Here is an 18561-nt window from a genome sequence, read left to right on the forward strand (position 1 = left end):
TCAAAAAAATTCTGCAGAAGGATATTTTAAAATTAATTGAAATAAAAATTCAATCGACGAATACTTAACTCTAATTGTATGACAATGCACATAGTTACATTTATTGATATACGAGTATGTTACTATTTGGTTTTGAGCAACTAAACGGCTAAGTTATATTGAAATTCGAACACAATTTAAAATTATGTTAGTATTTTTCAATTAATTTATTGAAAAAAAAACTATTTCAGAGACAGCGGTTGATTTATCAAAGCATGTTTTTCAAAGGCCAGCGCAAGGTATTTTCATTGTTTCATACCGTATAAGACTGAATTATATTATTTTGAATATCTTATGTCTAAAATGATGCAAAAGTGTCTTTATGACAGTTGTTTTAATTGTTCGTTGTACGAAGTTTGGTTTAATATTTTCTGTTTTTCGGGATCGTAAATTGCAGCATAAACGTGATGAAGCCTGAATATTCTTTGCCGCTAGTAGTGAGATCTCGAGATGTTGCACTTTTGCATTATCTCTTGTTGGCAGGCTCAATGAAACCGAGCCTGCATTTTTCTAAAGTTGTTTGCATTGCTTCCAAGGGATCTCTGCTTTCCCAGTTATATGCTATACAGGTTGTCTTTCCAGCTGGACATGTGCTAAATAAACCTTTTTGTATTTTTGATGTCTATTGATGATGATCTTCCACTCTTCTTATCTTTGGTGTTATTCAGTCTTTATTTCTTTAATTATTTTATTACGATAAGTATTTGCATCCCTTCATGTATCAGTCTCTTGATCCCATCTTCACAACTCTCTCAAGTTTTATTAAGTTACTAAGGAGTTTATCGTGTGTTAGTTAGGTATTTGTTCCAATTCAACCTATAACAAACTAACAACAGTTTGTTTCTTGTCTTTGTCCTATTGGTGATATTTCTATGCATACCGTCACTGTTGTGTTCAAAGTAAGTGATGAATCTTGAATTTTTATGATTTGCTATGAAGTTGATGGTCAATGGGGAAACTGGATGGCATGGTCAGCAATGTATTGTAATGGAACACAGCCCAGAAAGCGGTTATGTAACAATCCTTCTCCTCAGTTTTCTGGAAGGTCTTGCAAAGGACCAGATACCGTGTACAGAAATTGTGATCCAGTAGAAAATTGTAGTACGTTTTCATTCGATATATTTAAAAGTGTTGTTTTTTCTTGTGTGTGTGTATGTGGGGGGCTAATGAACCTTACACCTAGTCTTCCTAAAATATTAAACAGTTCTAATAATGCTAAGGAATACATTACACAGTCAAAAACAATTAGAAATATACAATAACTTTTTTGAAAAGACGTTTAGAATAGTGGAATCTGGTTTTGAAAACGGGTGAAAATTCTTCACCATTAGTATGTATTTTGAAATATTGTTCAATTGCAATGTAGTTAAGAAAATAAAGGTACATTAATTTATGGCTGCTTAATTAAAATTGTTTTAAATATATTGAAATCGCATTATGACATTGATATAGTATGTACTTTATTTTTAGTCAAAAATGTGGCTTTAAATAAAACAGCCACTCAGTCGTCATTGTATCAGTCTAGAACAGCACATTTGGGAATCGATGGTAATTTGAGTCAGGGTCAAACTACATGTTTCCACACAGAGAAAGACTATCAGCCATGGTGGCTAGTTGACCTTCATGAAGTTTATATGTTACATCATATAGAGATTCATGACTTTATCACTTATGGTATTAAAATGTAATTCTTATATATTTAATGAAATAAATATAATATTTGTAGCTTTGCTATAAAGAAATTGCTTTTTGGTCACCTCTTTTTCGATTTATATATAGTTCCTAAATTTAATAACAGACGATTTTAATATGAATTAACGTTATAGAACGTACATCTTCAAATTAGTTCAAACCAAAAAACTATTTGTCAGGTTTTAATTCTTTTTGTGCATTAAGCTTTGGTATGAGAAATGTGTATAATTATGATATGCATAACGTATGGTTGCTTAAGTCCTGCTTGTAGTTATTTAAAATTAAATAAGCACATCATTAACAAGCGAGGTTGTACACACGCGGAAAATGGCTGCGAAAGAATCTGAGCCATATACCAAAAAAACTACTTTTACTAATGTCTATGTAAAACAGTAATTTCCTTTTAGATGGAAACAACGTGTTTACACATGATTTAGTTTTAGCCTGATTCTCTCGGTAAACTTCCACCATTACATGAAATCAAACAGTTGTACAGTTCACCATTTGTGTAAGGAGATAAGAAAACATTGTCTTTTCATTTATAAGAAAGCAAATGAAAATGTTTTGCAACAAAGAAAGAATTTTGAAATAGGTCCCGAAATGTGAAGCTGATGTATGCGAGTGTTTTTATGTATTTGTATTTTATTGACGAATCTCAAAATAAAGTCGTGTCATTCTGCAGTAGATCATTCGTATTAGACTCGGTTGCTTTGCACCCAGATTATCTTGTCGGCTGTACAGATATTATATGACAAGTCAGAAGATTTGTTTTCATTTTAACTCAAAATATATTCGAACTATTTTAAATACATAAAATGTAATAGAAATGAAAATGTTTCAGGATTAAGTTTATGTTATTTTATAGCAAGAGGAACTCGGAGTATTGAAGTAACAACGGGAATAACAAAGTGTAACATGACTAGTTTATATTTTAAATGTGGAGAACCAATGATTCAAACCAAAAAAACGATTGAAGCAACAGGGAGTATCGCTCGATATGTAAAAATACAGCTTATGGGGGTCGTTGAATTCTTGCATCTTTGTGAAGTTGAAATATTTGCACAAAAAGGTGTGTTCCCCTGAAATTAAATTGACATTATCGTCATTATTATATATTTTTATTATTATAATTAGAAAGAAATTTCCAGGTTGATGGTTCAGTATTTTTATTTCAATACAGTAGAATCAATTTTATGATATGCCTGTTGTTTTACGTTTTACGATGTTTTAGTTGGGGTTTTGTGTATGTGATACGCAGGCATTATTACACCTGATCTTTAAAAATTCCATTTTTAGTCAGGCCTATAGATTTACAACACATGTATTCTTTGACTTTGGGTCTATAGGTATCCTTTATATTGTACTCGAAAAAGCGAAATTTAACTTTTGATGATGACCGCCTTATGTCAGGTCTTCGGGTGTTGCTTAATTCCTTGTTTATTTGAAATTTTACTTAAACCGGAGCCATGATATAACTGTAGCTTTATTACCATTGCCGCTAATGAATAGGCCTGGACATGCCTAGTCTGTAACAATTTCAAGTTTTCATGTTTTGCGGCCTTCATGGTGTCCATTTGCAAATTTCTTGTCATGTACAGTGAGTATGAATTCTTACAAATGAAGCATGTGTATTATTACAAATTTGATATCGTGAAACCATTTTGTTATTCATATGTATTTTTCCAATAAAGTGCCCGAATACTTTAGTGTAGTACAATTGATATATTCTAATGTTATGCTTGCTAGATGGAGATTCGCAAAAACAATGTGCTTGAATGTTATTATAAATGTATTTTTAAAATCAATATGAAAAAAAAACAATATTATTTGTTAAGCAGTGTTTTGATATAGCTGTAGATTTAGTAAGATTGTTTCTCTCTCCAGTTTTAGATCACTCAAAATTTGAAGAAACTTGTGAAGATAACCTAAAAAGCGGTAATTTCTTTTACATAAGTTTCAATTGTTAATATACTCGTACATGTATACAATACTAAATTCGGTTTGAATAAAAATCGTTTCAGTTTTCAGAATATTAAGTACAATTTCATAGTATTTCACACATTTGTTATCAAGCATTCTCACCAAAACAGTACATTTATATAATAACAATAATTTAAAAGTAATAATAAAATGTTTAGTACAATTTTATAGTCATCTTGTTCAAATTGGTAAAGAAAATTCATTTTCGATTTAAATGCTGTTTAGTGGATGGAAGATGGTCTTCCTGGTCACCATGGAGCACATGTTCTGAAAGTTGCGGAACCGGAAATCAAACAAGAACGCGCACTTGTTCTGAACCAGCTCCTTCAAATGGTGGCAAGATTTGTGTTCAAGAGGCCATAGATATAAGAAACTGTAGAGGATCATGCGAATGTAACTAATAAATGCGTGTTTTATGGTTGTTTTCCTAATTTTAATTAATTCTACTGATATGTCTATAGGCCTTCGTTCCGTTTTTAATGGATATTTCATTTATCGTTTTAAAGATTTTGTTAGTGTGCACAAATTAACAGTTTTAATTTGATATTCTGACAAAGGCATTTAACTACGTCTATTAAATAATAAAACTGTTGAGCTCTTTTGTATATAGTACTAATGACTTTTATTATAATTCATGCAATAAAAATGTCAATAGTTATTCTTACCCTTTTAACTGCTGTTACTCCGTAAACAATATTTATATTTATATGTGTGTTCACTTTCTCACAGTAATTTTAAAGTGTTGACAGTTTATTTCTATGAATGTTTTTCTATGAAAGTCTTAAACTTCTCTGTCAATAGTTATTTTGATACTATATTTCAATTTTAGATTGTATTCAGGAATTTAAGAAATGTTATAGCCTATACCCACAGCTCACAAACTGGAGGACAGCAGCAAACGAATGTTGGCATAGAGGGTTACAACTTCTATCTCTACGGTCTACAAAGGAATTAAGATATATCAAATCTCTTCTCAGGGAGAACAGATACATCGACGGTCAGCCTATTCCAGCTAATCAAAAAGTTAAATTGCATATAAATGCTGGCTATTTTACTCATATTGGTATGTTGACACATAACGGTAACATGTTTCTTAACCCTTGTGAAAATACAACCACCTTTTTCATAAGAATTTATATAAGACTTACATACTAAAAATAGGCAGAATCATCTACACTTTCTGATATAGTCTTCGGATATTTCAAATAAATCTGATTCTGTATTCAAATCCTACCTTTTCATATTAAATGTTTAATCCTTCCGAAGCCGGGTGCGGTCGATATCTTGCATTTATCACTACCTTTCATGAATAGGTTCAATCAAACCAAGCCTAAAAATCCTTTAGTAATTCTGTTTTTCTCTATTTTACATAATAATTCAATTGCGGGAGAATCTGAATAATAAATACAATGAAACATGTCGTTAAAATGTACTGTCTTACTAATTTCAATGTCAATTTACATTTATGTTATGTATTTAAAACTTTTTTCCAAATCTGTACTCGCATATACAGATGTTTGATTGTTAATGCGATTTAATCAAGATTAAAATCTTAATTGCTTTTGGATCACTTCTTGAACGTAAACTTGATTTTCAAACAAATGTAATGTTTAAAATCGTAAAAAAGTATGTTTTCATGATAGGCTTACACCGCATATATGATCAAGACTCAGGAAGAATAATATGGGATGATACCTCTCATCACGTGACATTTATTGCATGGTAACATTAATAGTTATGTGGCACTTTATATCCACAATATCCATTATCAATCCGTTAACTTATGCATTTTGCTAAAATTATTTCTGCATACTTAATCACACTGGGACATCAGGCCACACTATTTTAACTAAGTAATAAAAAAGTAATAAAATCCCAGATTGTTTTTCTTAGTCATATTTTAAGCCCAGTTATTTCATATTTAACGCTTATAACATGAGAGAATTGTATTTTTCTAAATGATTTATATCTTTTGGTTTCTAATCAAAAGGAAAACTGGTGAACCATCTGATGGAAATTGCACACGTATGAACTACCGGTTTTATAATGAAGATAATACATGGGAATCTGAGGATTGTGAGAGACAGCTAGCAGAGTATTTCGTCTGTGAAAGGGATATACACTCTGGTACAAGTATATCTTATCATTAACATTTTGCACGTAAATGTGATAACTCGTCGATCAAATGGCAAGTGTTTTAAGCAAGATTTAACATTAGAATTTAGAACACATTGTCAGTTCAATCAATACAATATATTTAAAAAAACAAATCAATAAGAAACCTATATAAATGTCAGACACAAATTAAGTTATTCTTGTCATTCCAGCCAAAGGTACCGATACAGCATATTTACCTGACAAGCGGAACTGGGTCATGATTCCAGAACAGATACCTACCAATCAATATAATGGAACAGTAAATCAAACGATGTCAGGAAAAACATGTTCACTTTGGGCAAATGAAAACAGAACGAATTTACTAGATGGTGGTGCATGGCTTCATGATGACCCAATTGAGGACACGATGTTTCCGGAGAGATCTATAATTGCGGCAGAAAACTATTGTCGTTCGCCAACCAATGACAGATATCTCTGGTGCTACACTGAATATGATCCAATTAAGCCATACGCCTTCGAAGAATGTGATATTATCAGTAAGTACGTTTATCTTATATTGTTAAACAGTGGATTTCTTATCAATAAAGCATAAAAATAACATTATGCACATTTTCCGCTGTTGAGTTGAGTTTAATTAGATACATATTTCAGAAGATAATGTATTATAATTGTGATATATCAGTTACTGATGATGACAGATATCTTCATTTAAATGTAAAACTATCTGATATATTAAAATTTGCCCAACATTTTCTCATCATTCGAACGTCAATGTTAAAGTCCGAATACTATTTACGGAATGTCCGTGAGTGCCATCGCTTACTAATTATTCTGGCGCTGAAGATTATTCTACTTATATGTCCATTTGGTACTTATGCATACCATATTTTCATATTCCGTAAAGGTCAAGTGTTGTTTAAGTAATTGGTATGTGTATATAAACATCTATATAATATAAGTATAAATTTAAACAAAATCCACAAATCTATGACTTAGAAAGCAAATTACATTCACATCAATTGTCACTGTCACTCTCACGTAAGGAACATCTACTGGCCATTGCCAATTTCCGCAACCATAACAGACATGCATTTTTCTTAAACTAGCATTTATTTAAATATTCATTTCGTTACTATTTAGACTATTATTAAATAATGAAGTTGTGGGTTGTTTTTTAACATATAATTTCAGTGCAACCTGTACAAGCCAACAACAGTAAATTTGACGGTTATCTAAGATATACGGGAACGCTAAATACAACATTCTCCGGTGAACCGTGTCTGAAATGGTCAGAATCGAATGCTCATGATTTTTGGTTCCCTGGAGAAAGTCTTGCTGGTGTCAGCAACTATTGTCGGGATCCCTGGAATAGCGGGTACCTCTGGTGCTTCACCAAAAATAAATCATTGCGGTGGCAGCCGTGCATACTAACAGGTTGTCATTAAATCTCGCATGTACATGTAAAAATTTTATCATAGAATTTGACATTTCAAAAAAAGAAATATAAAAATGTATTGTCAGTCTCTGCGATATTTTGTTAATTTCATACATTTTTCTTTTAAATAAACATACATTATTAAAAGTTTGAAACATGCCGATGTCATATTTATTATTTCGTTGTTGTTTTGGGGGGTCTTTTTGTTTTTTTTTTTGTTGTTTTTTGTTATTTTGCTGTTGTTTTTTATTATTAATAAACAGTTTCTATAATATTAATATTGGCATTAAAGATTCGCCAGACAGTGGTCGGGGAGTCGTTTATAATAAGAATGGCAGGTTTTGGAATCATACATACACAGGGGATGCTTGTCAACCTTGGAGAAGATATAATGATTCTGTAGAGAAAAAGAGTTTATATGATGGTAAGGAAGGGAACAATGTTTGTTGGAAGGGCTATACGACGGCTATCCCAATAAGTCATGGACAACATTGTTTAAATACAAAATACTCAATGGAGTTCTAAAAGATTTTAATGGTTATTTATACGCCATTGCTGAGCAAACATGCAAAAGATCAGCATGATATCATTTTATTTAATTAAATGACTACCTGGTAACGCAATCAGGCCTACGCTCTAACGTCATAAATACATTTTTTGCAAAATATTTATGTTTCTCCTTTTCAAAATATCACCTCTGTAAGGGACAAGCCACATTCTTACACAGACACATATTCTTTTTGAAATTCTCAACACTCTCAATTTTTAAGTCTCAAATTTTTAAGATAGTTTTCATTAATAATATGTTTAATTCTCTCGGCTGCTTTACTATGAGCATGCCATTTTTGCCTTTTTGTCACTTGTTACATATTTCTTATGACACTTGTTTAACAACAATCGCAAAATATGCAATTTTTCCACAGTTTTTAACTTTTTAAACGTAACTGTTTGTGTCGTTCAGCGCTAAATAACCATCTGTTGTTGGGCCGTGACAAACGTCGCCATTTTTATTGAGTACGGTATGAAGTCAAAGATGCACTGTTAACACATATGTTTTATGATTTCTTTGAAAATTCGCCTTATAGCATCTGGTAAAGGTAATCGTTAACGTCATAACATAAAGCAGTTTTCTGACCCTATTGACCACTAACTCCGTTTTGAAGATGAAGTGTTACGTTTGTAAAATGCATATATTTGGCGTATGCCGCATATGCACACCTCAGGACTGTATTAATGCTATAGTATATACACTTTCTTGAAATAATGTTTCTTATTTTATTTTAAATCGATGGTAATATATTTGTGCGAAATCATGTAAGCTTATAATTTTTTTACAACCATTGTCCACTACTTTGTGGGGCAGCCCTTGTAAAGGCGGTACAATGTTCGTGGTAAATTGGAACCATTTTCCGCTATCGGTGTGTTCAAATTATAAACATTTAGGTTTACAACATTATACATGCAATAAATCAAATACTAACTGTGATTTGATTAAGTTTTTTTTTCAAAACGTAGATCTACACCACACAGTACAAAGACAAATGTCTGCCATATTTATAATATTTTATAGTTGCACTATTTGCAATGTAAGATTGCTTTTGTAACAGACTCCTGCAATCTTGTTACATAGTGCTTCTGATCATTTTGTTTTCTCTTTCTCCAGCTATACTACGCAACAATAACATTTTTCGTGGCGTGAATGAACGCTACGAAAGAAGACAAGTCTTTAGGTGTAAAAACGGCCAAGTCATTCCGGGTTTGAAGAAATGTGACAGTAGATTCGATTGTATAGACTATTCAGACGAAACTGAGTGTTGGAATGAATATCAATGTTTGTTTAAGACTAATTACTTATCTTATAAAAATGAATAAACATTTATTATTTGTTTCTCTTTTTTTGGAGGGTGAATGGGGCTTAAATTTTATGTAATAAAAAGTAAAAAACCCATGGGCAATTCGAAAATATAACTTACACCCAGCCGATTTGATTTATTGAGTATCTTTCATGTTTGGTGGTTTCAGAGTTGCTACTTAAAGACTGTTAAATTACCACTGGAATATGTCTGCTGCTTTTTACAGTCTGCTGCTTTTTACAGTCATCTGTTGACGTCTGTCATAATTACTTATCCCTTATTTAAATAATATTTCATTTATTTCCATGGTTTTATTTTATTTTGTGTCATACTTCGCTTTTTATTATCACCATTTGAACAAGTTTGTGAATGTTTCTAAACTAGATTTTATGATCTTGTTTATTCCGACTATTATCTTGTTTATTTCAACTATTATCTTGTTTATCCCGACTATTATCTTGTTTATTCCGACTTTTCATCTTTAACCAGCTCATGCACTTATTGCCAAGGACATGCTATCTACTAAACTACCGACAAGTTTCGAAAACGGATCATTTTTCCACTGTGCTTTCTCGGCTGAATGGATTTCTGTTCTTGTATACTGTGACGGTATAATAGACTGCTTAGATGCTTCGGATGAAACGAATTGTAACCGATCTCTGTCAGGTAGGATCAGTTGTTAATTGTTTACAATAGAAATAGCATATGACTTTTTGTTGTTATTATGTTCATTAAGAATAATTTTCATTGATTACATTGTGTTTTGTCACATACAAAACTTAAATGGCATGTTTACGATGCCAATGTGCAAATCCAGTTAATGATTAATAAAACAATTTATCAAATAGTGGAGAAATCTGCAATTAAAACTGTTCTTATATTTTCAAAAAAAGCTGAACCCCTTTTTTTACTGCAGGCTTTCTATATTTGTTTGCCACACTAAGCGAATCAGTTCAGTTCAGTTTATATAATGTAAATTGAATGAACATTTAAACTGAATTGACCTTTTTGAAATAATGATCCTTGTTTTTACTAAATTAATGGTTTCATGGTTTTGTTTCTTTTAAAAGGTAACGTACCTTGTTTGCATGACCAGTTTCAATGCGGGAAAGGTGATTGCATACATATCAGTCAAGTGTGTAACTTTATTCCTGACTGTGTTGACGGCAGTGATGAAAACTGTGGTAATTATGATAATGATAATTATCATTTACTAACTGATTAACAGATTCATGGCTTTATTCAACATTTTATAGGAATTTTATAAAAATTCTGCAAAAATAGTAGTGATATGAGACTTTAATCGTAATGATTTTTACACGAAATATAACCTTTACGTTTAAACGTTAGAATATCAACAGACCATGTGATACAGTAATTCACTTTGTCGAATCACTGATTATGCCCAATATTGGTATGGCAAATATCATAAATATATTTTCATGCAAACCTATTTGCAATAAAACTGGTTTTCAGTAAAACAAATGATTATATTTTGGTTGCAGATCTAAAAGTATGTGAAACGACAGAATTCAAATGTACCAATGGCCAATGTATACCTGCTAACAAACGTTGTGATTCACGGAAAGATTGTTATGATGGAAGCGACGAATTCTCGTGTGGTATTGTCAATTTGTTTTATGATGATTATGTCACTACATTATTTCTGGAATAAATGATTGAGCTGAAAGTCTAATTAAATTCCGTATAATTATGATGCTTCTACGGCGTATGTATTTGCTTGATAAGATTCCATTCAACTTGATATCAATATGTATGTAGCACACTTATATTCCATTAAATTACCTGATTTATATGTGCCATGATTGTAAATATGTTATTTAAATGATATCATTTAATTCGAACCGTATATTTTTATAGAACAGAACAAAATTTTGACTTGTACAAATAACATACAGTATATTTACGATACAACTTGAAAAAGATATGTGATATATTTTATTTCGTTACCTTAGTGCAAGAACGGGTTAACTCTTTATTTAATTTGATACCAGTTAACCCGTTACTGCAATAAGGTGACGATATGCTAATTAGCCTGCAGAACAAACCGCATTCTCATAATCTCGTAAAATCAATGATAAAAACAAATCTATGTCTGTTCATTATAAATGAAAAATCTCAAGCTCACTAGTACGGACTTGTGCGTTCGATCTCAAACATTAAGTGTTCAGAATTCAATAAATCCGAAGAATCAGAAAAATATAACATTTCGGAGATGTGATATAAGCAAATTTACAGCTGTCACAAACCTTTTGACACTTGCCTTGGCGAGCATGATAATTCTCTATCCACACATCGTTGTAGATGCATGTGTACAAGATGAAGCATTTCATTGTGACGGTTACCGGTGTATCCCGAATAGGTTACGTTGTGATAAATATACCGACTGCGAGGATGGTAAAGACGAGATGAATTGTTTACGAACAGACTTTGAGTCGTGTGATAAAGTCTGGGAAGCAGGTTACAGGACTTCAGGAAGATATACTGTCGGTCAGATGATTATTTCTTCTTTAATATTTCAAAAGGATGCGAGTTTACTTTCCTTGAAACCTATATTTTGTGTCACTTTATATGAAAGGCAAATATAATACTGGCTTTAAGAATATTTCTGTTCTTTCTTTTGATATTATCTACCAACAACTTGAAATGTGAAATGCAATTGCTGCAAGTTTAAAGCTGGGGCAGCCTTAATATCTTTGCAGTCCAGGACCTAAACTGTTGGTAGCTCATGTTTTGTATTTTATTGTTAAATCCTTTCATTTCTGACTTGAAATTCCCACTGTCATAGTTGACGAATCTTGAATAATGCATTTAGATTGTGAAACAAAATATTATCGGACTTTTTCAGGAGGATTATCATTAAACTGCGAGTTTGGTTACATCGATACCGGCCGGGTATACACTATAGTAGATAACACTGATGTTGTTGGGGTCTCCATCTATAATGAAAGGGAAGGTGGGGGACGTGATTCTACTAATCTTTATAGTATTGCACAGAAACCAGGCTACATATGTAAACAAAAGGTAACGACATGAAGCTATCATCGCTGTCTATATTTTTCATTGGCACTATAAATTGTAAATTGTTAACTGTTCAATCCGTTTGAATATGCAAAACGATTTAAACTTGCAATACATACGTATATGTTTATTGCACATTGTAAATGTTAACTTTAAACATTTTGGTTGCTAGTAGCTCTGCAATCAGTTTTTAAGAATCTATTAATATTTACTTATAACTTAAGGTTGTACACCCCTAATGCACTTTATCCACTTTGAAGAGTATTCAAATAGGCTAGAATCACTGTAAAGTGTATTGAAACGGAGGGGCGTGGGTTCAAACCCCAGAAGGGGCAACTTTTTTTTTCTTTCTTTTTTTTTCTTTTTACCATTTTTTATTAATCTCTCAGATTCCTAATGGAAGAAAAAAGTGTTTCATTTTAATTATATAATTTTTGTAGGTATTTATTTCCTAAATAATGCAAAATTAAATAGCAAATATGATACGAGATATTTTCAAAATTTAATAAAATAAAAACTACACGGTAAAAGTATCTTATATTTTGCAAGACCAACTATTATACATTTGAGAAAAGTTAGGCAAAGTTTGAAAACAGTACCTCATTGTGGAAAATTTTAAGGATATTTAAAATAAGGCGTAGAGAAATGATCAAAAAAGTGTTAAAAGTGGGTGGGGTAGGATTACATTTTTATACATATTAAAAACATTTTTCTTGTTTAATTTGTTACGTAAATGTCATTATTTGTTTCTAAACAATGAGCAATAGGAAAACATTTTTCAGGATGATGATATTATAGATTATTTAGAGATTCCTCATTTCTGAAAAAAGCCCTTCTAATGGCAAAGTTTAAGTTCAGAAAAATGTCCATAACTCATAAACCACACGGTAAATTTTGTTTAAATTTTGCATACAGGAGACATTTAAGGCATATAAATGTCCTATGTTGTCAATTTTATAGTTCCTTATAGTGCCCATTAGGGGTGGTTTACCTTAAAACATGCAGGAACTGTATTGTAAATGATCAACGGGCGGGTCAATGCATAGAAAATGTTAACATTTTGCAGGAGAATCAACTTTGAGCACTGTCATTTTCTATATATCAAAATGTTTGTTTTATGTTTGCAATTGTTTTCATTTACAGATAAAGCAAAAATGTCCTCTGGCTTACACTGCGGCTGCCAAGTTTGATGATCCTAATTACGTTCACCGTTTTATCCATTGTGCATGCGTTATTCTTGAAGTTACCGTGATTAAGAATAAGCAGCAAGTCTCAAACAACACATTACTTATATTGCTTATATTTGAATTTTGTATTAAACATCAAAATTTTACAACTGAGATATTGCTCAATAAAAAATATTATTTTTGTGTTTTGTGCATTATGTTTAATAAAATATGAACATTTCGTTACCATGATCAAGTACTTTGATTAAGCCTCGCCTTGAAAATCATAAATGAGCTCAATCTAGAGACTTTTGCTATGTTTGTAAAGTCAATATTTGCGTTCCTTTTTAGTTGTTTTTTTTAATCCATATATGAATGTTTTCAATCTTTCATCTGCTGTATAATCTAGTTACTGTCCTTTTATAATTGTACACGGAATTTTGAAAACATTTCTTAAAATGAATTTAAAACTTGCAGTAAACATTTCCATTAGCGTATTTACATTTAACAAAAATGTATGCCTTTTAGGAAGGAAATGATGTGTATGGATAATTTAAACTACACAGACGGCGCTATACAAGAGCTTGCAAATAATCAGTCGAGACTAATGTTTCACTACACTGAAGAATTTATATACAGAGAAATGACAGTCAAATCCGGACTGTCGATCAATGATATAACAGAATACTTTCCTGGTCCAGTTGTTTGCAAACATGGTAACATTTGGATATTTAAAATCCCTCCATAACAAAAACTCATTATGTTAATTCAGTTAATATTCCAGATAACATAAGTATTTCAATGGAATAACAGTAGGAAAAATTATGACTAAACTGGAGAAGGGATTTGATGAATGAGGATATACAGTTAGACTATGCGTTACGAGGCGTTGTTAGTGGCTTAAAATACAAAACGGTGTTTTATCGTATAAAATATTCATGAATAGAATTACAGCAACGGTTTGAGCTAAAGAATTACTTGAGAATCGGGCGAAAGTCTTAACTTATATTTTACAAATGTTTGTAAATGTTACGCTTATCAATATCTGATATCGTTAAACGTTGATATCCAAGTACCTTTTATTCTAAACCTTACATTTCAGACTACAGACCAAAGAAAGATAGTGTCACGTGTGAAGGTGATGTGAAAGTCATCCCAGCTCATCTTAAATGTCTGTATGATGTTGATAGCAATGGTATCATTCTTGGATGCCGATCAGGGAGCCATCTTGACCATTGTGGTACGGTTTGCATGTCTTTGTTTCACTTGAGTCGGGTATGAAATAGTTCAAACACATCAAAATTATAGATGTTCTACACTCAGTTTGATTATGTCTGTTTATTAAAGGACAGCAGTGATTAATGCAAGCTGCCGCCATTGTCCTCGAGCTCTAATAGAATTTAACATTTTGTGAACATAGTACAACTTAGAATTTAGTTATACATGTATCTGTACATTTGACAGTGGGTGATGGTTGTAAACTACTAGCGGCCTAATAAAATATTTTATTGGGCAATTACTATACTACTTTGTCGCACTCCATCTACCTTTTTGCAATATTGTTCATCAAAAGTAGTTGAATGAGTTTAAATGCAATGATTTGATGCTACTGACCTGACATACTTTTATTAAAATACCGGACCATGAACAACCTCAGTTCTGGAACATTAACAAACTCAGTTTAACACATTAGCGATTATCAACAAAAACATTGAATTACATTTTCTTATATTTTCAACACTCAATTTCATGTATTTTTTTATTTTTATTCAGAGAGTTTTCAGTGTTTACCGAACACAGTTAAATGCCCTGGTAGTTATTGCATACCACTAAGGTTCATTTGTGACGGTACGGCTCAGTGTCCAGGTGGGCAAGACGAGGACAATTGCGGTAATGATTTTTATTCTTCTGAACATGTGTTGCCTTCCACGATTATAAAACTGTTAGTGATCAACTGTTACAATATTACATATGGTATATTTATTATTGTTTCGGTAAAAAGATAAAAGAAATAATGATAATGCTTTGTGCAAACCGCATAGGTAAAAAACTAATTAAGACAATAAGGCAAACTATTTTACTAAAATAATACATGGAGATAAATATATTACATTTTATTAAAAGCAACATGAAATGTATATTTTGGATTAGAATTAGATGAACACTAAATTTATAGAATTAGAAATCTTACACATACAGTAGCTTCTGATGTTTTTCTTTCTCAAAGCTTAGAGAAGTTTTTGAGTGTAATAAATTGTTTAATGAGCTTTATGATTTAATGCTCGACTTTTGTTAGTTCACCTGACCATTTTGTGCTCAGAGAGTAACTATTGTGATGACAATGTGTCCGTCGTTGTCGTTCCTCATACAATTTATCTTAGCAATATCTCCTCGACAACAAGTAAATAGACTATGTCCTAAATTGTCATTAGGTGATCCTTTACAAAAGTTATTTAAATGGTTGCAGTCTGATACATAAGTATGTCACAAAGGTTAAAATAGACTTTAATAGATTCTTGCTTTCTCTTTTTTAAAAATGGGATTGATAAATAATCATTTTCTCAAAAACAATATTTTATTTAACATGTCCCTGTGCCCCAAAATGATCCATATCTGAGAGTCACTTACTGAAAATAATAAGCATGTCTTACAATTCCTCTTCTCTGAAACTACAATACCTAGAGCATTAATATTTGGCATGTAGCATCATCTTCTGATCTTGCACAAAGTAAAATATGCCGTGCCCATGAAATCAAAATTTGACTAAGCCCTTGTTGTCAGTTAGTTTATATAGATTTATATAAACAGATTAAAGACTTCATGTAGAAGAGCAATACTTTAAACCTAGATCCTTTAACCTCGGATGACAAAAAGCAAAACAAAAGCGCACTACGAAGTTTAATTAGTTTATGTAGACTCCTTTTGGAAAATACATTAAATCCTAAAGAAATTAATTGCCCGAGGCTTAGATATATGTGGCATGTAGCATTTCCAAGCGGACTCTTCTTTGAAGAATTGTGATCATTTCTAGCATTGGATCTCATGAGAGTGATCTAGAACCACGACGGTACCCTTTGTTTACGTTTTTATTTTAACATTACAGGTTGTTCTAAGGAATACAGTGAGATTCTTATTCTTCATGACGCTGGGTTTGTTCAGCAGAAGTTCGATTTTGACAAGTTTGCTAACCATTTTTATACGAACATATCGACCATTCGTATTCTAAGCTACACAACATTTCAGCCACTCAAGGAGGACAATGACATAGAGGATATTGTCATGAGTGTTAAAGATACTTCCTTTGCTCCGTTTGCATCAGTTTACCAATTGCAGACGTACTATTACAAAATGCTTGCTAAATCATTTCTTAAACATATTATGTTCAATCAATATAAATCAGGGAAACAAGGAATAATTTTTCTTGAAAACAGTGATAATGCCAAGGCTGTAGCGAAACAACTATTTGAAAATATTTCCATGGATTTTACACGTAAGTTCACCGTTTATAGGGTTGTTGAAAATCCACAAGGAAGTGTCAAAAATGTTTCAAATACATACAAAGGTGTTGTTGATGTACCAATAAAGCGATGGGAGTCGTTGAACACCGTTGGTGTGTCTTTGTTTCCCGAGATATGTACTGGTATGTTTATTATGTACTTTGTTAAAAATTGGCTTTAGAACCCTATATTGATAGTTTGTTTTGTATCAAATCGTTGAGATGTTGCATCAATATTGACAGTTTATGACTTTAAAGTATAATATTTCAATATTTCTTCAAACATAATATAAGATGTGTATTTTTATCACAGTTTTATTCATAATGTATCCGAATGTTCTTATCTTACTTAAAGATTCTACAAAGGTCATTTGCCCAAATGCATATAGATGTGCTTGGAGTAGAAACTGCATTAGTCTAGATCAAGTGTGTGACGGATACGCTCACTGTTACCACAGAGATGACGAACGACTTTGTAACTTCCGATGCCCTGTAAAATGCCGTTGTAGAGGATATGCCATATTTTGTAGTCATAGCAACATTACAATGGGTGATGTTTATAACATGTCTGATACTGCGAGACTACTCGATTTAAGTAGAAATGTCAATCTGAGAAAAGTATTAGAGAACTCGCATCTGGAGTTTACTTCTTTGGCCATTCTTAATCTATCGCGATGCAATATTGTAAACATATCAATAGATGCTTTCCATGGTGTGAGAAATATCTTTACGTTTGATTTAAGCTCTAATGACATCAGAACATTGCAATCAAATGTATTTCGTCATCTCAAACACCTTCGGTTGTTACAATTGAAGGGTAATAGTAAACTTTCAAACATTGAAGCGGGTGCATTTAATGAATTAACTTTAATTCGAGAATTGAATTTTGCTAATGCTCAATTAAAAGTGATAAATGCATATTCTTTTGCCGGTCTTGAACTTGATGTCATTGATTTGTCAAATAATACCATCGTAGAAATAAAAGAATTCGCTTTCAGTGATTTGTTCGTGTCTAAAATATATATCAGCGGAAACAAAGTTACAAAGTTCAATAAAGGAATTTTCACAGGTGTAACAGGGCTAGCAGATTTACATACACCTGCATACAAATTTTGTTGTATCAGACCAAACTATTTGGACGAGGAACAATGTTTACCGACAAAAGACGAGTTTTCCTCCTGTGAAGACTTGATGAGACTCTCAGCTCTCCAGACCATGCTTTGGCTTATTGGATTGACAGCTCTCATAGGAAACGCTCTATCAATCATTTATAGATTAGTGTATGACAGGAAGAGGCTTCGGATAGGATATGGTGTATTCGTTACAAACCTTGCGGGAGCAGATCTGTTAATGGGAATATACTTGATGATAATTGCAACAGCGGATGATCTGTTCAGGAAAAGGTATATTAATTTGGTTATTTTCATCTCCAATTTTAGAAATTAGACACAGATATTTTAAGTTTATTCTGGAAGGAAATTGTTGTCAAGTTTCATCAGTTTTAACAGAAGTTTTGGAAGCACTGCAATTTTCCATGTGTTAAATATTAAGCTGTAATTAATCTATGTTTCCTTGAACTTGTTTGGTAATGATCTATGTTTAATCTAAAACAAAATCTTTTTTGGTGAAATTATAAATTATTAAATATATCTCTCACTGAATGCAATCAACGTTTATCTTGCACTGTTTATTTCATTGTTTTGGCGCCTGTATACTAATATGTCGATGATGTTTAATTTT

At 31.9% G+C, this 18561-nt stretch overlaps 1 protein-coding gene across 1 annotated transcript in view; it reads left to right on the forward strand.

The window, feature by feature from the left end:
- Positions 1-18561, forward strand: part of LOC132726603 (uncharacterized) — a 36157-nt gene that overhangs the window by 14290 nt on the left and 3306 nt on the right. Inside the window, exons 15-38 of the mRNA XM_060711942.1 lie at positions 231-278; positions 979-1140; positions 1510-1713; positions 2597-2800; positions 3616-3666; positions 3937-4104; positions 4541-4774; positions 5355-5433; positions 5702-5838; positions 6039-6365; positions 7021-7263; positions 7557-7688; positions 8928-9095; positions 9607-9783; positions 10188-10301; positions 10623-10739; positions 11443-11628; positions 11987-12162; positions 13303-13428; positions 13858-14041; positions 14428-14565; positions 15099-15215; positions 16429-16965; positions 17177-18224. Of these exons, the coding sequence (XP_060567925.1) occupies positions 231-278; positions 979-1140; positions 1510-1713; positions 2597-2800; positions 3616-3666; positions 3937-4104; positions 4541-4774; positions 5355-5433; positions 5702-5838; positions 6039-6365; positions 7021-7263; positions 7557-7688; positions 8928-9095; positions 9607-9783; positions 10188-10301; positions 10623-10739; positions 11443-11628; positions 11987-12162; positions 13303-13428; positions 13858-14041; positions 14428-14565; positions 15099-15215; positions 16429-16965; positions 17177-18224 (5077 nt within the window). The remainder of the gene's footprint in view (positions 1-230; positions 279-978; positions 1141-1509; positions 1714-2596; positions 2801-3615; positions 3667-3936; positions 4105-4540; positions 4775-5354; positions 5434-5701; positions 5839-6038; positions 6366-7020; positions 7264-7556; positions 7689-8927; positions 9096-9606; positions 9784-10187; positions 10302-10622; positions 10740-11442; positions 11629-11986; positions 12163-13302; positions 13429-13857; positions 14042-14427; positions 14566-15098; positions 15216-16428; positions 16966-17176; positions 18225-18561) is intronic.

Source organism: Ruditapes philippinarum, unplaced genomic scaffold (genome assembly GCF_026571515.1).
Source record: "Ruditapes philippinarum isolate M1 unplaced genomic scaffold, ASM2657151v2 ctg1552_1_1_1_1, whole genome shotgun sequence".
Lineage (NCBI taxonomy): Eukaryota > Metazoa > Mollusca > Bivalvia > Venerida > Veneridae > Ruditapes > Ruditapes philippinarum.